Source organism: Chiloscyllium plagiosum, chromosome 10, assembly GCF_004010195.1.
Source record: "Chiloscyllium plagiosum isolate BGI_BamShark_2017 chromosome 10, ASM401019v2, whole genome shotgun sequence".
NCBI classification, from domain to species: Eukaryota; Metazoa; Chordata; class Chondrichthyes; order Orectolobiformes; family Hemiscylliidae; genus Chiloscyllium; species Chiloscyllium plagiosum.
The window spans coordinates 72,258,817-72,280,171 of record NC_057719.1 but is presented as its reverse complement, the minus strand read 5'-3'; the positions used below and the strand labels follow the sequence as shown (position 1 = coordinate 72,280,171).

Sequence of the window (21,355 nt, the reverse complement as noted above, 5' to 3'; positions counted from 1 at the left end):
GATGATGTTAAATGTCTCTTCTATCTTGTTTCGTTTTGTGATGACAACGGTGTCATCTACGTAACGGACCCAAATTTTTGGTTTGATGGTTGGTAGGGCTGTTTGTTCTAGTCTCTGCATTACTGCTTCTGCTATGAATCCTGATAGCGGAGATCCCATGGGTGTGCCGTTGGTTTGTTTGTAGACTATGTTGTTGAAAGTAAAGTGCGTGGTGAGGCACAGGTCCACTAGCTTCATGATGTTTTCGTTGGTAATGTGATTGATGGTGGTTGGTGTGTGTGTGATGGTCTCTTCTAAAAGTGTGGTAAGTGTTTCCTTTGCCAGGTCGATGTTGATGGAGGTGTACAGTGCTGTTACATCGAATGAGATCATTGCTTTGTCTTCCTCTATTTTGGTGTTTTTGATGATTTTTAGGAATTCCTGGATGGAGTGCTGTGACTCTTCTACTAGGTATTTCAGTCTTGCGTGTAGTTCTTTGGCCAGTCTGTAAGTTGGTGTTCCGGGTAGCGAGACTATAGGTCTGAGGGGGGCTCCTGGTTTATGGATTTTTGGTAGTCCGTAGAATCGTGGGGTGTTGGTCCCGTCGGGTTTCATTTTCTGGAATTCTGTCTTATTCTGTCCATGCAAGGACTGCCACAAACACTACGTAGGACAAACAGGAAGAAGGTTAGCCACCAGGATACATGACCACCAGCTAGCCACAAAAAGACACGACCCTCTCTCCCTCATAACCCTACACACGGATGAAAAAAACCACCATTTCGACTGGGACAACACATCTTTCCTGGGACAGGCTAAGCAAAGACATGCCAGAGAATTCCTAGAGGCCTGGCACTCCAACCACAACGCCATAAACAAACACATAGATCTAGATGCCATCTATCAACCCCTCAGAAAACGAACAGGAAATGACATCACCACAAACCCCAGGAAATCCATCCATGAGAAAGATATACAGCTTCGCTTCACTTGGAGGTTGCCACTGATGATGTTACCTAGCCAGGTAATGAAACGTCTGGACATCAAACCTACAGGTCAGCGAGCAAACCTACACCCTAAACCTCAACGAGAGCTACAAACCTTCACAAACCTTGCAAAAACCTATATTGTGTATTCAAAAAGAATGGGTACCCAATGAACACAGTCCACCGATTTCTCAGCAACAAACGCAAACAAGCAGACAAAACACATCCAGAAACCCTAGCCACTCTCCCCTATATCAAAAACATCTCGGAAATGACTGCCAGACTTCTCAGACCCCTTGGCATCATGGTAGCCCACAAACCCACCAACACACTAAAACAGCAGCTAATGAACTTGAAAGACCCTATACAGACAACAAGCAAAACTAATGTCATTTACAAAATACTGTGCAAGAACTGTAACAAACACTACATTGGACAACTAGCCATCAGGGTACATGAACATCAACTAACCACATAGAGACATGCACGAGAATTCCTAGAAGCATGGCATTTCAGCTGAAACTCTACCAACAAACACATTGAGTTAGACCCCATCTACCACCCCGATAAAAGAACAAGAAATGACATCACCACAGCAAATAACATCACCAACCCAAATATATAAACAGAACGCAGGAATTATTATCAGCAGTGCTTCGCCTGGAAGCCCACTGAAGATGTTATCTAGTAAGGTGACGAATTGTCTAGAAATGAACCTTCCAACTCAGCGAGCAAACTTACATCCAGAACCTCAACCTGAGCTACAAATCTTCTCAAAACACGCTGTACAAGACATCGATGAGTCCACTTTTTCAAATACTGCATATGATTCTGGTCAGCCTGCTATCGAAGGAAATTGTTGAATTAGAAAGGGTGTGGAAAAAAATTTACAAGGATTTTCCTGGGGCTGGATAGTTTGAAGTAGGAGAGAGTGGATAGGTTGGGGTTTTTTTTCCCTGGATTACGAAGGCTGAGGGGAGACTTTACAGTGGTTTATAAAATCATGAAGGGCATAGATAAGGTGAATAGCCAAGGTCTTTTTCCAAGGGAATACAAAACTAGAGGGCATAGGTTAAGGCGAGAGTGGCGAGATTTCAAAGGGATCAGAGGGGCAACCTTTTCACACAGAGGCTGGTGCATGTATGGAATGAGCTGCCAGAGGAAATGGTAGAGGTAGGTACAATATAGCATTTAAAAGGCATCTGTTAGCTTGAATCTGTTTTATTTCTGTATTTGCTTTTCAGTAAAAGCTGCTAATCATCGTGACTAACTCTGAACAAATGCTTTTGCTTCTTAACTACAACCATTAACACTTCATATGCCTTCTGATCCATGATTCCTTTGTCATTTAATTGCTTCTGATTTCTAGTTTATCCTAGAGTTCCTTCTATTCTTCCCCTACTTTTGATGATACATAACTCATCGCATTTCTACACTAATTCAGTTCTGATTAAGCCATTTTTGACATTTTAACTTTTAAACTTTTTATTTCTAAATAGATGTTGTCTGACCTGCTAAGTATTTACAGTAATTTCTACTTCCATCTCAATTGGAGACATTATCTTGTTCAAGTTGTTGCTGAAATCAAGTGAAACTTCGAATACACTGGATTCCTAATTTGGGACATCACAAGCAGAATGCACAAAATGTAGGAAAAGACAAGAATGGCAATCAAAATTTGTGTCATTTCTTAAGTCTAAAGTTACAAAATATGAATTGGTTCATGAGCTTATTTTTCTTGTGCTTGCAGTCATGTTTACAGTTAGCTATACTTCACATTTTCGAGGCATCTGCAGGTGGTGATAATATGTGCCTACAATTTAAGCCCAGATTTGACAGCTAGCAGTTTTAAACCTGATGCTAATCATCTCAACTATCCACTTTAAAGACAATGTTTATTAAAGCATTTCTCAAGTAGAGATCAAGATAATTATTATCATTCAAAAATGTACTGTATACAACAGTAAGTGACACTGCTACCAAGAGTTACCTTACAGCCAAATAAAATTGCCACACTTATGCAGAGAAAAAAAATCTTTGTAGCATTGTTGCTCCATCTGCTGGTAAGTACAGTTTATACTGAATATGCACACATTTGAGAAAGTAAAGGCCCAGGTAATCCAGTTAGTTAGGCTGTTTATAGGAATAACATTTTTAAAAACTTATTAATGCAAATTGTTTAGCAAAGTCAACAGGACATATGGGACAGTGGTGAACAGCAGGATTTGTTTTTAAACAGTTAGAAGAATAAAAATCTACAAGGATTATAGGTAAACATTGGTGCATTTAATATCGGAATCAGGAACAGAAGGAGAGAAAAAGAAAGTTTGCATCAAAAGAAAGATGAAAAGGAACAGAAAGAAAAAGAAACGTCAATGATCTTGGAAATTTAAATCTGTTTCCCTCTCCCCAGATGCTACAAGATCTCCACCTTCACAACTGCATATTTTCTGATGAAGAGAAAGTGACTGTCAGGCACTAATAGTTATACAATTGTTAAAATGGTACACTATAGTTGCTAGACACCTTTCTAATTATTTTTAATCAACCTCTGTGGTAGATGGGTTTTGGAACCAGAGCTTCTGGGCAAGAGGTTGGGTAACTATCTCAGCACTCAAAGCTTTTTATAAGTTTAATGGGCAATCGTTGACAAATCATCAGTCTGATGAAAATCAGCAGGAGGTTAAGAGCAAGATCCTGTTTCTATGAAGCTAATGACAGCATTACAAAGTAGTCAGCAACTTGCAGTCATTCTCAAAGGGATGTTGGTGAACTCAGTTGGCTGGATGGCTGGTTTGCAATGCAGAGTGGCTAACTGTGGGTTCAATTCCAGGAGTGGCGGAGGTTACCATGATGATCCCACCTTAAGCTCAACCCTTATCTGGGCATGGTGACCCTCAAGTTAAACAACAACCAACCATTTATCTCTAATGAGAGCGCAGCCCTTTAGCAGCTTTACTTTTATTCTCAATTCATGGGTTATCTTTTCCTCATTAGAAGCTACTGTTTAATAATAACAGCATGGAGTATTCAGAACCTGCATTGTTATATTTATAATTTCAGGTAATACCTTGCACTTAGTAGAACAGTTATTTTCTTACCAGAACATCATGAACCAAAGCTTGGTATGTCCACGTATGATGTAATGGAGTTGCCAAATCTATATTTCTGTCTACAAGTATTAATAAAGGTCTTTGGAAACTGCCAAAAAAAAAACAGACCAATGAATATGAAACTGTGAACATGCAGATTATATTTAGATATCCTGCACGAAAATAAAATGCTATTCATTTGCCAACATACTTGAACAAAAAGTTCAAGTATATTATTGCATTTCTTTGGGAATCAACATTTCCTCTACAATGCTTTTCCAAAAATAAAACTTAAATCGTAAGAGTTTTAAGATCACATATTACAAAAGGTTAATTAAACTTTTTGCAAATATAGTATTTGTTTTTTCATTGTACAGGTGGAATCATCATTCACATTGTCAAATCGCTCAACATTCTAACTTTCAAAATAAAATCAGATTAGTTGTCTGAAGAGCCAGCTGACAAACTTTACAATATTGAGTTAAAATTTACAAAACAGACTTAACTAGAATCTCATAAGGAATCACACAAATTAATGAACCAGTGAGTTTTTGTTCTTCTTTATTTCAAGAATATCTAACTATGACAGCATTTTCAGTCTTATTTATGCTAACCTTTAAAAACAGCAGTTATATTTATGAATGAGTCCTACAATTTCATGGAGAGGGCAGGAGGAATATGTTTGCTCCTCCTAGCTGACCAGAAGTGCCAAAATAGTCACTCATGTTGAAGAACAGTTGTTCCAACTTGCATTTCACTATTGAGTTTCCTAACCCAAGAAAATCAGAATAGCAGCATTTAAGTTCAAATTAGGCACAAATTAATTATAATTATAAGCATCCTGCCTCTCAATTGGGTAAACTCAGATTCTACATCCTTCGAAGGCGGGTGTGTGAGGTGTGAGGGATGTGACATACTAATACACACACTGTTAAGTTTCATCCATGTTAAAACATAGAGAGAAATAAAAAAACAAAGAACTGTGGATGCTGGAAATGTGAAATTAAAACAGGAATTGCTAGAGAAACTCAGCAGGTCTGGCAGTATCTATGGAGAGAAAGCAAAGTCAACGATATGGATCTTGCTTTCTCTTCACAGATGCTGCCAGACCTGAATTTCTCACAGTAATTTCTGTTTTAGAACACAGATGTGAGTTAGCTCTTCATAAGGCTTGTATTCAAAGGGTAACCAAATCATATAAGTAAGCCCTTCAAAAAACTCTTGAAATAAATACCTTCCAGTTTGTGTTAGAATACAAATAACTTGCAGAAATTATAACAGAATTATTCTGTAGACTAATTCTTGCAAAAGATTCTTCCTTCATTCAGTGATATAACTACATATGCAGGAAATCGTACCAAAAGTAAACACATGCCTATAAGTAGCTTGCTTAAATTTGCTCAACTGTAAAGAAGCATCTTCTTCGAGACAAGACTGATTTCTGAACATAGAGTTAAAGTATGGTACCTGAATTGGCCTCCGCCAAGGCCATCTCCTGTGAAGAGACTATTTCTGGCATCTCGCAGATTTTCTCGTAGCTTCTTGTCCAGTTTCTAAAACAAAATAACACACACACATAGCAGAAAATAAGGAAATCATAACAAAAATATTACACTTAAATATGAAACCTCCCATATACAGCAGTGACTCATTTGAAGTATTGCATATAGAAATAAAGACATAAGCTTCACATTATAGAATGGATTATGCAAAGTACATGGGAATGAAGAAGTCTGAAGAGCCCTGGATATTGGGCTTGAGACTAACATTACAATGAGAATGATGCTCTGGTACCGTCAAGCTCAGTAGCACATAGGTGAATGACTAGACTCAAGCTCAGTGATCAGGTGAATGATCAATTTAGACAGTGGTCCAGTGGAGTGACTCGTTGGAACTCAGAGCAAGGACTGAGGCAGAATGGAAATTTCAGTAGAATAATTGTGGCTTCACAGCAATGTTTGAAGCAGCAGTTTCAAAGTATTTATTGTAATAACTTACTATTTTACAACAGAGGCTGACCATTTCAAAAGATATTTTATTGTCTGTAAAGCACTTTCAGATGTCTTGAAATCAGGAGAGGCAGAATATAAATGAAAGACAGTCACTGTTCTCAGGATGTACCTTTTTGGCCCATAAACACTTTTCAGAAGTGTAGTCACTGTGGAGTGTAGAAAAGTGATTTTTCCTTTCCTCGCCTTTTATACTGATATGATTATCAAGGTTTGTTAATCCTGAAAGGGTCAAACCAATGCCACAGGTGGGAACTGAAGCAGGTGTGAGACCATTTATTTTTTTAAAAAGCAAAATGGCAACACCTGCTTCAGTAATGAAGAAAGTACTGTTGTTTGCTCAGACCTAATGTTGTGGATGGAACACTACTTGTTGAAAATATGTGCAATGTCCCTGTTCACATTTTAAGGCCTTACTACGGAGTGTGGCAACTGAGAATATGTGCATTGTGAATGCGATTCCTTACAGGAGCGTAATTTTAAAGACCTGATAATACGAACATTTCCTATATATATATATATATAAGAGTAGCTGCTGTCCACTGTCCTGAGGTGGGTTCTGACTTGCATATAAAATGACTTGTAAACATACTCCAGAATGGAACCTATTCGCATTTTGGGGGCTACCTGTACTACCTGGTTTAAAATTTTTTAAAATAAGTTTTTACAATGCTTTGTTCCTTTAATTTTTTAATGCATTCTTTTATGGGATGTGTACATTGTTGGCAAGGTTTGAAGTTTTGCTCTTTCCTAACTGGCCCTTGAACTAAGTGACCACTAGACCACGTCAGAAGGCACCTAGAAGTCAACACATTACTGGAAGTTTGGACTGAAACAGGTATGGATGATGGATTTCCTTCCCTAAAAAGCATTACTGAACCAGATGGATTTTTACAACATCAATAGTGGATTGATGGTTATCATTATCGATGTTAGTTTCAAATACAAAATTGTCAATTGAATTTATTTTCCACCAACTGGTGTAGTGGTATCTGAACCAGTGTCCCCAGTACATTATTCTGGGCCTCTGAATTATTAATTTAGTGACATTATCACAAGATCACTGCTACAAAGTACTACAAATGAATTGTTGGATCTGTGAACTATTTCAAAGCTGTGTACTTTTTAAAGCAAGCTTAAGCTGTGACTGAAAAATTATGCCAGGTTTAATCAATTATGCCAGGTATAATGAATTACAGAAGCCCAATACTCTGAAATATCCATCTTTAACACCTCTTCCTTTCTACCACTCTGCTCCTTCAAAAGTGCTCCTTAAAATTTACCTCCGTAACCAAAGCTTTAATTTTCACCAACATGTGTTTCTGGGTGCCAGTATCAATGTTTGTCAGATTCCATGCTGTGCCTTTGGACAATTTACTCTGTTAAAGTTGCTGGGTAAATAGAGTTATGGAAACAGACCCTTCAGTCCAACCCGTCCATGCCGACCAGATATTCCAAACCAATCTAGTCCCACCTGCCAGCACCCGGCCCATATCCCACCAAACCCTTCCTATACATATACCCTTTCAAATACCTCTTAAATGTTGCAATTCCACCACTTTCTCTGGCAGCTCCTTCCATACCCGTACCATCCTCTGTGTGAAAAGGTTGCCCCTTAGGTCTCTTTTATATCTTTCCCCTCTCACCCTAAACCTATGCCCTTTAGTTCTGCACTTCCTGACCCCAGGGAAAAGACTTTGCCTATTTACCCTATCCATGTTTCTCATAATTTTGTAAACCTCTATAAGGTCACCCCTCAGCCTCCGACGCTCCAGAGAAAACAGCCCCAACTGTTCAGCCTCTCCCTATAGCTCACATCCTCCAACCCTGGCAACATCCTTGTAAATCTTTTCTGAACCCTTTCAAGTTTCACAATATCTTTCTGATAGAAGGAGACCAGAATTGCCCGCAATATTCCAACAGTGGCCTAACCAATGTCCTGTAAAGCCGCAACCTGACCTCTCAAACTCCTGTGCTCAATACTCTGACCAATAAAGGAAAGCATACCAAACGCCTTCTTCACTATCCTATCTACCTGTGACTCCATTTTCGAGAAGCTATGAACCTGCACTCCAAGGTCTCTTTGTTCAGCAACATTCCCTAAGACCTTACCATTAAGTGTGTAAGTCCTGCTAAGATTTGCTTTCCCAAAATGCAGCACCTCGCATTTATCTGAATTAAACTCTATCTGACACTTCTCAGCCCATTGGCCCATCTGGTCAAGATCCTGTTGTAATCTGAAGTAACCCACTTTGCTGTCCACTACACCTCCAATTTTGGTGTCATCTGCAAACTTACTAACTGTACATCTTATGCTTGCATCCAAATCATTTATACAAGCATTGTTACTGAAAACTTGTCCAGCATGCTTACCTTCAAAATGGAATAAGCTTGTAATCAGAGGCAACTCCATATGTGCTTGTTAATGCAATATTCACAAAAATGGGGCATTTTTCCTTTAAATTTGCATTTGTCAGGTTGAGAGATTTTAGTGGTGGACTTAAATATACATACAAGCATCATCTTTGGACACTCCAAATCACAAAACACCTTGCTTTTCCTTGACTATCACTTCCAGGAAATGTCATATCTATATGAACAGGCAAATAGCACCTCAGTTTAATAGGTGTAACACTCTAAAACTCTTCAAAGCACAGGTGAGATTACTAACAACTGAAAAAAGCAAACACTAAATGACTTGGAGAGAAGTTTGCTCACTGAGCTGAAAGGTTCATTTTCAGATGTTTTATCACCATAATAGGTAACATCATCAGTGAGCCCCTAGTGAAGCACTGGTGTTACGGCCCAAACTCACTGACTTGCTTTACTGACCATTTGGAAACAAACCTTCCAATACTAGATAATGTAAATTTTGAATATCAAATAGCTACATATATACAAGCTTTTCAATGGTTCATTATGTATAGCGTTTTAAAAGAGCCATGAATTGTCTAACACGTATACTGAAGGAAATTAAAACATATATTCTTACCACTGCTACCATATCAGCTGCATTCCCACGAGGACATCGTATAATTGGAACAGCACCTGTGAAAAGAAGAAAATAAGCCTATAAGATTTAAATGTTGCAAAATTGATTTACATTGGAACAAGAGGCTGACATTTCTTCTAGTTATTTTTCTTTCTGTTCCTCACACATTTCTTACTCTATACAGTATAACAAAGGTACAGTCTGGCAATTTCCTTTGATAAGCAGCTCACATCTGCTTGACTCTCCTTATTGTAACTTCCACGAGATCTGAAACTCAACGAATGGGAATGGCAGAAGTGCAATCATATATCACATTCAATTGCTGTATGAAAGCTTAAGTCATAACTGAGCAATCCAAATTAGTCTCATTGTTTCTTTATTGTAGCATTTACTTCATTTTGTTAAAACCTGACACTCTTTCACCTCAACTAACCCAATGTAAGATTTATTGCTCTTTTAGATTTCAAATACTAGATTCCTGCATATAATGTCCAATAATATTGATTGCAGAATTATTGGTAGTTTTCTTACTTTCTTCTAAAACATGCATTTTCTTTACACTATTTAACATGTTATTCTAGTTTAAAGGAGCTCACAGTGACATAAGCAGGAATTTATTGCACCGTACATACCTATTGTAACAAAGAAGCAGAAGAGGCTATCCACCAGGGTGTCCATAATGTTTTCCATTTCATTATCAGTGATATCAGGTCTATTGATTGCTGAAAACAGATATGCGATTAAAATTCTTTAAAAGTCAAAGTATGTGCAAATCAAGGGAGTAAGGTGAGAGGGCTGGGGAAAAGGGAAGATGAAAGCTGATTAGGGCATGTGATAGATTAGTTATAGAAGTTAAAGGGAGGAAGGAACTGAGAAAAATCACTATCACTATAGAAAAAGACTAGGAAAACTAAGGGAATTGAGGCTGACAGGTTCCCTGGATTCGATGGCCTGTAACTTAGGGTCTTAAGAGAAGCTACAGCAGAGAAAATGGATGCATTGGCTATAATCTTCCAAAATGCCTAACATTTTGTTAAGGTCCCAATAAATTTGAAAAAGCAACTACAGCATCTCAATTCAAGACTTATTTTCTCTTTCTCACAGGTGCTGTTCCAAAAATGATATCCTCGTGGGAATGTGGCTGACATGGTACACAGAATACAAGAAATTATAGCCTACATCTGTCATTGGGAAAATACTAAAATCCACTCTAATGAAGTAGTAGCAAGATTTTTAGAAATCAAAGTACAACCATGATTTGGAGATGCCGGTGTTGGACCGGGGTGTACAAAGTTAAAAATCACACAACACCAGGTTATAATCCAACAGGTTTAATTGGAAGCACACTAGCTTTTGGAGTGACGCTCCTTCACTATCACCTGATGAAGGAACGTCGCTCCGAAAGCTAGCGAGCTTCCAATTAAACCTGTTGGACTATAACCTGGTGTTGTGTGATTTTTAACAAAGTACAACCAGATAGTCAGCTTGGATTTATGTGATGGAAATTGTGCTTTTAGAGTTCTTTTAGGATGTAACAAGCAGTGTGGATAAAGGGAAATCAGCAGATACTTGAATTTCCAAAAGCATTTCAGTTATTGCCACAGCAAGGATTACTAAAGATAAGAGCTTATGGTGTTTAGAGGCAATATATTCAAGCAAGGATAGAAGCTTGACTAATTAACAACAAACAGAAAATCTGAATAAATTCATCTCCAGTTGATAAGAAGTAAAGTGCCTCAGGGATCAGCACCAGGGCCTCAACTATTCGCAATCAATATTAATTACTTCGACATACGGAGGGATCTAGTCTACTGCTGTCAAATTTGAATATAGGCTGGAAAGCAAGTTGTGAACAGGATACACAAACCTTCGAGGAGATAGGGTAGAGTGGTCAAGAATGTGGGTTATGGAGTATTATGTGAAAAAAATTAATATTCAATTACATTAAACTATAATGAAAGTGCCTGCTTTCAAGGAAGAATAGAAAATTACTTAAGTGGAGATAGACTACAGAATGCTGTTGTACAGAAAGATGTGGATGCCCTTGTACAAAAAGTTTGCATTGCAGGTATTTAGAAGTGCAAACAGAATGCTGCCTTTGTTTCAAAGGGGTAAGACCATTGTACCTAGACTGTCGGCAATAAGTCTTTTAAGCTGCTTGGCTGTGTGCTCCGACATTCTACACATGACAATCAGCAGCAGCATGTTAATTGCGGCACTGACTTAGTTCTGGAAAATGCTATTGTGCATGTGCCTCAGAGGCTTGTGCAGCTGGTAAAAAAAGTAGAGGGAATGCTGGCACTTGGCACAGTTCTGGAGTCCTTTTGCAAGCTAGGATAACCTTTCATCGGAAGCAGTTCAGCGAAGATTCATTAGGCTGCTTCCTGGTATGAAAGGGTTATCTCATGAGGAAAGGTTGAACTTATACTCATCAGAATTTAGAAGAATGAGAGGATCTTATTGAAACATGGAAGTTTCTAAGGCAGGGTTAACAGGGCAGAGGTATGAGAACAATTCCTCTCAGGGGATGTAGGACTAGGAGGCACAATTTTCAATAAGGGGTGTTTTATTTCAGAGCGAGGTGAAGAAGAGGGCTGTTAATCTTTGGAATCCTCTTTCCCAGAGAATAGTACAGGCTGGATTACTAACTACAATGAAGGCTGAATACCTGAAGCAGGTTATGAAGTTAATGCTGCATCACAGATCATCTAATATTGTAAAGATGCATTACAATTATACCTAAAGGTAATATTGCAGGAAAACATTAGTACTTTCAGCAAGTATATATATCTTGAACATTAGAATATTTTCAATGCAGTTGCACTGGAATGTTTAGACTATTTGTTGTAAACAAGAACAATGTGCAATCTTAAAACAAAAATATGTCCTGTTTTAGAGTTGATCATTTATTTGACTTCCCAGTGGTGTATTTTACAATGAATACTATTTCAAAGATAGATATATTTTAAAGGTGCTGACAACCTTAGTGTGCTGCTGGCTACCCTGCAGACAAGTTCAAATCTAGATTAACCCACACACAATTGAAGGAAACACACAATTCCTTTACAACCATGTCTTACTCTCAAGAATAATTTATGTACACTGTGCATTTGTCATTTTGAACTAGTTATCAAAGTTATCAAAGTTATGAAAATTTTTTCATGCACGTATTGGTTATAGAACTGAGCAAGAGTGTACAGCCATTACCATGATATGAGATAAGCTCCTTGTTCTGGTTGCACAACACAAACATGTCATCCTCCAAAGTGATAAAGTTTAGATACTGATCAAATACCTGGAAAAATAAATAGGAGAAAATTGGAAGCAATGTGAAAATATTGTTCCAAAGCTGCACATTGACATAAATTTGTTAATGATTGACTGACATAGATGATTCACCATGTTGGATCAAACTTTAGGTTGCTACTTTCATTTCCAATACGAATGTTTTTGTCATATGCTAATTATAGTAATGAATTCACATCCTGGGTTTTGCTTTCAAACTACTTTTGAGTTGTAAAGCAAAACTGCCTTTCCAGTGTAAAACAGCAAGTTGTAAAACTGTACATCTGCATTTTTAAACATCACACAACATGTGACAATGACTTAAATTCACACAAATTAAACATTTTTATTATAAAGCCATCACTTACTTTATTTATTTTTAACTTGAAAACATTTGAGCTCTTAAGCATAGTTGTTCTTAACATAACATTAATTAAGATTCTGTAATTTAATGTATCATGATTTTCAAATGTATTGGAACTAAGCCCAAAGAAACACAATACAATAGTATCTATTTGTTTAGTCATCTTATCCAGTTAACATCTAATTCATTGAGATCATATAGTTGATACAAAATATATTATAAGCATTTGTAATGTACCTTATTCCACAATGGTAGCTATATTTCACTGCTAGATTTATTATTTATGTTAATTGTCACCCCCATATAAATGATATCCTATGGGGTTTTAGTGGTGGAATGCTGTTCAGTCTTGGTTTCCTAAGCTGCGCCAAGTCTTCATCTGAGAGTTGCTTTATACTGATGATCTTGCATTAACATTCCCTACTGAAGAATATCTGAAGAGGTATGGTGGCTCAGTGGTTAGCACTACTGCCTCACAGCTCCAGGGACCTGGGTTTAATTCCAGCCTTGGGCGACTGTGGAGTTTGCATGTTCTCTGCGTCAGGTGCTGCAGTTTTCTCCCACAGTCCAACGATGTGCAGGTTAAGTGGACTTACTATGCTAAATTGCCTCAAAGCTTTCAGCAATGTGCAGGTTAGGTGGGTTAACTATGGTAAATATGGCAGACTGGGCCTGCTGAGTCACTCCTGGAGATGCATAACAGAGTTGACCATAAGGCCATAAGATATATAGCAGAATTTGGCCCACTGAGCTTGCTTCGCCATTCAATCATAGCTTAACTATTTCTCAAACCCATACTATTGTCTTCTCCCAAAAACCTTTGATCACCTTACCAATCAAGAACCTATATATCTCAGTCTTAAACACACTCAATGACTTGCCTCCACAGCCTTCTGTGGCAATCAGTTCCACAGATTAATCACCCTCTAGTGTAAGAAATTCCTCCTCAACTCAGAAGGGTTGTCCCTTCACTCTGAGGCTGTAACCTCGTGTCCCAGTCTCTCCTGCTAGTGGGAGCATCTTCTCCACTCTATCCAGACCTCTCAATATCCTGTAAGTTTCAATCAGATCCCTCTACTCCTTCAAAATTCTACTGAATAAAGACTCAGAGTTCTCAACCTCTCCTCATATGTCAAGCCCTTCTGTCATCCCTAGGATCATTCTTGCAAATCTCCTCTGGACCCACTCCAATGTTAGCACATCTTTCCTTAGAGATGGGGCCCCACATTGCTCACAATATTTCAAAGTAGACAAGCAGGAGGCTGGAAAAACACGGCAAGCCAGGCAGCATCAGGAGGTGCATAGTCGATGTTTCGGGTGTAACCCTTCTTCAGGACTGGGGGTCAGTGTGGGGGGGAGCTGCGGATAAAGGGGAAAGCGGGGACAGGGTGGTGAACTGAGGATAGGTGAAGACAGGTAGAGGGTATGACCCTAACTGGTCAATGGGAGGAATGAATCCAGATGGTAGCAGGGAGTCGGGGCATGGGGAGGGAGGCTATTGAAATTAGAGAACTCAATGTTGAGTCCTCTGGGCTATTTCAAAAGCAGTTTTTAGCCCTATATATAAGGAAAGAAAGCTGTCATATTGCCAACAACTTTAGTTATGTGTGTTTTCATAATATAAGCTTTCATGTAAAATTTAATGGTCCTTAATTCATCAAATCGCTATTTACATGTTATGAGCCTGATCATTCAGTACCTAATCAGTCCTATACATTTTGATTAGGTGAAATTAGAGCAACGCAATTCAAGAGTGATATCAGAAAGAAGTTCACACAACACGTAGTAGATCCTGGAACACTTTCCTTTAAAATCTGTTGTTGCTAGATCAATTGATCATTTCAAAATTGACATAGATTTTTGTTAGCTAAAAGGATTACAGAACAATTCACCTGCCAGACTCTTGAAATTGTACAATTTTAGTCTTCTATATTTCTTGAGACATTTCCAGAGTACTTGACTTCCAGATGTCTTATGAATAAGACAAATAAAACATACTTCAATACTACTTCTCCTTGCTAAGCATCCCACTGCATGTCATTATTTAATGAATAAATTGTAGTACCATTGAACAATGGTGTACTTTAGGTTATATAACCGGATTCTCTTTTGAGATGCCTGAATCCCAGGAGCCAGAGACAGTTATAGATTACAGCCATAGGGAGGTAGTTACTCCTAGAAATGTACTTGAGAAGTAGAATAAAAAAGGAAATGAGTAGCAAGCTACAAAATGCAAAAGAATAATTAAAAAGCAGAAGGAAACAGAGTGGGTATTCTACAATTAGAATACCTTTATAAACATAGGCAAAGCTGTAAAGTATAAAAGTATTAAAGTACAAACTAGAAGACCATGATATTTCTACAGTGGCACAATCTGTAAATCACAATTAATCTGCAGAGCAGTAGACGTGATTTATATGAACGTCACTAAGATGTTCGACAAGGTTCCCCATGGGAAACTGGTTAGCAAGGTTAGATCTCATGGAATACAGGGAGAATTAGCCATTTGGATACAGAACTGGTTCAAAGGTAGAAGACAGAGGGTGGTGGTGGAGGGTTATTTTTAAGATTGGAGGCCTGTGACCAGTGGAGTGCCACAAGGATTGTTGCTGGGTCCACTACATTTCGTCGTTTATATAAATGATTTGAATATGAGCTTAAGAGGAATGGTTAGTAAGTTTGCTGATTACATGTAAATTGGAGGTGTAGAGGTCAGCAAAGGAGGTTACCTCGGATTACAACAGGATCTTGATCAGATGAGCCAATGGGCAGAGAAGTGGCAGATGGAGTTTAATTTAGAAAATGCGAGGTGCTGCATTTTGGGAAAGCAAATCTTAGCAGGATTTATATACTTAATGGCCAGGTCCTGGGGGCGTGGTGCTGAACAGACAGACCTTGGAGTGCAGGTTCATAACTCCCTGAAAGTGGAGTCACAGGCAGATAGGATAGTGAAGAAGGCGTTTGGTTTGCTTTCCCTTATTGGTCAGAGTATTGAGTACAGACGTTGGGAGGTCATGTTGCAGCTGTACAGGACATTGGTTAGGCCACTGTTGGAATATTGCGAGCAATTCTGTCTCCTTCCTATCGGAAGGATGTTGTGAAACTTGAAAAAGTTCAGAAAATATTTACAAGGATGTTACCAGGGTTGGAGGATGTGAGCTGTAGGGAGAGGTTGAATTGGCTGTTTTCCCTGGAGCGTCAGAGGCTCAGTGGTGACCTTATAGAGGTTTATAAAATCATGAGGGGCATGGATATGGTAAATATACAAGATCTTTCTCCTGGGGTGGGGAAGTCCAGAACTAGATAGCTACAGGGAATGGTGCAGGAGAGAAGAATTCAGATACTTGGATAATTAGGGTTCTTTCTGGGGTAGGCGGTACCTCGACAAACAGGATGGTCTCCACCTAAAACGGGGGGGGGGTTTTATTTGTGAATGCTTTTTGGGAGAGTTTAAACTAATTCAGCAGGGGGATGGGAACCTGAATTGTAGCTCATGTACAGAATGCTGAGAGTAGTGAGGTCAGAAATAAGGTTTCAAGGTTGCAAAAGTATACCGACAAGCAGGAAGGTTGTTTGAAGTGTGTCTACTTCAACGCCAGGAGCATCCGGAATAAGATGGGTGAACTGGCAACATGGGTTGGTACCTGGCACTTCAATGTTGTGGCCATTTCGGAGACATGGATAGAGTAGGGACAGATTGTTGCAGGTTCTGGGGTTTAGATGTTTCAGAAGGATCAGGGAATGTGGTAAAAGAAGGGGAGATGTGACATTGCTAGTCAAAGACAGTATTACGGTGGCAGAAAGGACATTAGATTAAGACTCATCTACTGAGATAGTATGTGGTCAGTTTAGAAACAGGAAAGGACAGGTCACCCTGTTGGGAGTTTTCTATCGGCCTCTGAAAAGTTCCAGAGGTGTAGGGGAAAGGATTACAAAGATGATTTTGGATAGGAATGAGAGTAACAGTGTAGTTGTTATGGGGAACTTTAACTTTCCAAATATTGACTGGAAACGCTATAGTTCGAGTACTTTAGATGGGTCAGCTTTTGTCCAATGTGTGCATGAGGGTTTCCTAGCGCAGCATGTAGATAGGCCAACAAAAGGTGAGGCCACATTGAATTTGGTACAGGACCGGTGTTAGATTTGGAGGTAGGTGAGCACTTTGGTGATAGTGACCACAATTCGATTATATTTACTTTAACAATGGAAAGGGATGGATAGATATATATTGTAGGCAAGACATTTAGCGGGGTGAAAGGCAATTATGATGCAATTAGGCGAGATTTAGGATGCATAGGCTGGGGAAGGAAACTGCAGGGGATGGGCACAACTGAAGTGTGGAGCTTGTTCAAGCAACAGCTACTGCATATCCTTGATCAGTGTGCACCTGTCAGGCAGGGAGGAAGTGGTTCAGTAAGGGAACCGTGGTTTACTAAAAAGCTGAATCTCTTGTCAAGAGGAAGAAGGAGGCTTAAATAACGATGAGACATGAAGGCTCAGTTAGAGCGCTTGAGAATTACAAGTTAACCAGTATGGATCTAAAGAGAGAGCTAAGAGGAGCCAAGAGGGGACATGGCAGGTAGAATCAAGGAAAACCCTAAAGCTTTCCTTGAAGGTGTGTCAGGAATAAAAGAATGATTAGGATAAGATTGGGGCCAATCAAGGACAGTAGTGGGAAGCTGTGCATGGAATCTGAAGAGATAGGTGAGGCGTTAAATGAATATTTTTTGTCAGTATTCACACAGGAAAAAAGACAATGTTGTCGAGGGGAATACTGAAATACAGGCTATTAGGCGAGACGGGTTGAGGTACATAAGGAGGTGTTAGCATTTCTGGCAAATGTGAAAATAGATAAGTCCCCTGGGCTGGATGGGATTTATCCCAGGATTCTCTGGGAAGTTATGGAGGAGACTACAGAATCTTTGGCTTTGATCTTTATACCATCATTGTCTACAGAATTAGCGCCAGAAGACTGAAAGACAGTAAATGTTGTCCCCTTGTTCAAGAAGGCGAGTAGAGACAACCCGGGTAATTATAGACCAGTGAGCCTTAATTCTGTTGTGGGCAAAGTTTTGGAAAGGATGGTAAGAAACAGGTTTTATAATAATCTAGAAAGAAATAATTTGATTAGGGATAGTCAACACAGTTTTGTGAAGGGTAGGTCATGCCTCACAAACCTTAGTGAGTTCTTTGTGAAGGTGACCAAACAGGTGGATGAGGGTAAAGCAGTTGATGTGGTGTATGTGGATTTCAGTAAGATGTTTAATAAGGTTCCCCACAGTAGGCTATTACTGAAAATACGGAGGCATGGGATTGACGGTGATCTAGCGGTTTGGATCAGAAATTGGCTAGCTGTAAGAAGACAGAGGGTGGTGGTTGTTGGGAAATGTTCATTCTGGAGTTCAGTTACTAGTGGATCAGTTTTGGGGCCACTGCTGTTTGTCATCTTTATAAATGACCTGGATGAGGGTGTAGAAGGATGGGTTAGTAAATTTGAGGATGACACTGAAGTCGGTGCAGTTGTGTTCATTGTGGAAGGATGTTGCAGATTACAGAGGGATATCGATAAGCTGCAGAGCTGGGCTGAGAAGTGGCAAATGGAGTTTAATGCAAAAAAGTGTGAAGCGATTCACTTTGGAAGGAGTAACAGGAACACAGAGTACTGGGCTAATGGTAAGATTCTTGGTAGTGAGGATGAGCACAGAAATCTTGGTGTCCATGTGCATAGATCCCTGAAAGTTGTCAACCAGGTTGATAGGGTTGTTAAGAAGGCATATGGTGTGTTAGCTTTTATTGGTAGAGGAATTGAGTTTCAGAGCCATGAGGTCATGTTGCAGCTGTACAAAACTCTGGTATGGCCACACTTGAAGTATTGCCTACAGTTCTGGTTGCCACGTTATAGGAAGGATGTGGAAGCATTGAAAAGAGTGCAGAGGAGATTGATCAGATGTTGCCTGGTATGGAGGAAAGATCTTATGAGGACAAGCTGAGGGACCTGAGGCTGTTTTCATTAGAGAGAAGAAGGTTAAGAGGTGACTTAATAGAAGCATACAAGATGATTAGAAGGTTAGATAGGGTGGACAGTGAAAGACTTTTTCCACTGATAGTGATGGCTAGCACGAGGGGACACAGCTTTAAATTGAGGGGTGTTCAATATAAAACAGATGTCTGACATAGGTTCTTTACTCAGACAGTAGTAAGGAATACTCTGCCTGCAACAGTAGTGGACTCGCCAAGGTTCAGGACATTTAAATGGTCATTTGATAAACATATGGATGAAAATAGAATAGTGTAGATTAGATGGGCTTTACATTGGTCTCACAGGTAGGCGCAACATCGAGGGCCGAAGGGTCTATATTGCACTGTAATGTTCTATGTTCTAAATTAATAAAAACAAAATTTAAAAATTCAACCTGCACTGATTGAGATTCTGCATCATTTATTTTTCTCTGTCCCCAATATTATTCAAATATCTACCCTCCTCAGCTTTCAGGGTTTTAAATAAAGGGATTTAGTTATTCATGTATTCACTCCAAAAGTTTAAGGCTACACTACAGACTCAGCACTCACACAGTCACTTGAGGAAAAGAAAAGGTAAAGAGAATAATGCGCTTTTTGCAAGTCACAAGCAAAAGATTGGTTCATAGTTCAAGCTTTTGGCATATTCTGGATGTAAAGCACACATTCCATGCCTGATGAAAAGGTGTTTGCACCCTTGAAGGGTAGTCTTGCAGAATTCAACTGTCAGAGTTACACATTAGGACGACTGTAGAATATCCCTGAAGAAATGGGATTTTCAACAAATTAAAATTCTAGTTAATTATTGTTTCATTGTTAGAGCATTTGTTTTCTGTACTGGTGGGCTTGAACTGGAACAGGCTAGAAACAGAGATATAGTTTCCAGCTCTTCAAAGACATATATGTCACTACCCTGTCTGCTGCTGTACACAGATTGACTTGGTTTCTTCCTGATTCTTGGAATAAAAGAAACCTCATAGAGTCATAGAGATGTACAGCATGGAAACAGACCCTTCGGTCCAACCTGTCCATGCTGACCAGATATCCTAACCCAATCTGTCATCTGAAGACATTTTTTAAACAGGTGCCTGCCAGCTCCAACACCTGATCAATACTTGTGGGGAAAAAAAGCAGAAAGTAAACTTATATTCTGACGAAGAGTCACCAGACTCAAAACATTAACCCTGCTTTCTTCCCACAGATGCTGACAGACCTGCAGAGTTTCACCAGCAATTTCTGTTTCTGTTTCCGATCTCCAACATCCACAGTTCATTGTTTTATTTATCTAATCAATACTTCTACTGTTCATCTGGAATGGCTGGAAGTCCAATTTCATTGCTACACAATGGGAAACGGGTGGCTTATTCACACCTACTTATGATGAATCATTCCTACTCTTTATTCATTTTCAAACTTGGAAATACAAAGTCTGCACATAAGTTTTGGCTAAGTCTACAGATGTCACAGATATGAATTCCGCAAATAGCTGCTGTCTTGGTAGGCATATTCAAGGGAAGTAATTTGACTATAATCACTCCATGAGGAGGCTGAGATATCTTTGAGTCTCTGCAGACATTCTGAGTCAACTACCTCCAACAGCATCTTAACAATGTCTATTTTTTTTAAAAATTACTTGCAGAAGAAGCAAATATAGATCATATTTTAAGTTAAAGACAGGACACTGGGCTAACACATTAATGACAATTTGTCAACCTGAAAGTGACCCATTTGTCCTGACTCTGTGTCCTAACAGTCAACCCATTCTCTATCTATACTAATATACAGGGTGCTGAAAATGTGTTGCTGGAAAAGCGCAACAGGTCAGGCAGCATCCAAGGAGAATCGACGTTTCGGGCATAAGCCCTTCTTCAGGAATGAGGAAAGTGTGTCCAGCAGGCTAAGATAAAAGGTAGGGAGGAGGGACTTGGGGGAGGGGCTTTGGAAATGCGATAGGTGGAGGGAGGTCAAGGTGAGGGTGATAGGCCGGAGTGGGGTGGGGGCGGAGAGGTCAGGAAGAAGATTGCAGGTTAGGAAGGCGGTGCTGAGTTCGAGGGATTTGACTGAGACAAGGTGGGGGGAGGGGAAATGAGGAAACTGGAGAAATCTGAGTTCATCCCTTGTGGTTGGAGGGTTCCCAGGCAGAAGATGAGGCGCTCTTCCTCCAACCGTCGTGTTGCCATGGTCTGGCGATGGAGGAGTCCAAGGACCTGCATGTCCTTGGTGGAGTGGGAGGGGGAGTTGAAATGTTGAGCCACGGGGTGGTTGGGTTGGTTGGTCTGGGTGTCCCAGAGGTGTTCTCTGAAATGTTCCGCAAGTAGGCTGTCTGTCTCCCCAATATAGAGGAGGCCACATCGGGTGCAGCGGATGCAATAGATGATGTGTATGGAGGTGCAGGTGAATTTGTGGCGGATATGGAAGTGTCCCTTGGGGCCTTGGAGGGAAGTAAGGGGGGAGGTGTGGGCGCAGGTTTTGCGCCCACGGTGCCCTTTACACGGTGACCTTTAATTCTGTGTACCTGTCTTTTGTACTACCTCATCGATCAAGTGTCTTTGGAAATGCAAATACATTCCATCATTTGTTCCTCTTTATCTACTGTACTTGTTACATCACCAAGAATGCTAATGAATTGA

The 21,355-nt window shown here is 39.6% G+C and overlaps 1 protein-coding gene across 3 annotated transcripts in view; it reads right to left on the bottom strand.

The window, feature by feature from the left end:
- Positions 1-21,355, bottom strand: part of scfd1 (sec1 family domain containing 1) — a 157,102-nt gene that overhangs the window by 117,291 nt on the left and 18,456 nt on the right. For all 3 annotated transcript variants that reach the window (XM_043698047.1, XM_043698046.1, XM_043698048.1), the window contains 5 exons: positions 12,266-12,353; positions 9,691-9,780; positions 9,059-9,114; positions 5,525-5,610; positions 4,067-4,166 (listed from right to left, as the gene is read on the bottom strand). In XM_043698047.1, the coding sequence (XP_043553982.1) occupies positions 4,067-4,166; positions 5,525-5,610; positions 9,059-9,114; positions 9,691-9,780; positions 12,266-12,353 (420 nt within the window). The remainder of the gene's footprint in view (positions 1-4,066; positions 4,167-5,524; positions 5,611-9,058; positions 9,115-9,690; positions 9,781-12,265; positions 12,354-21,355) is intronic.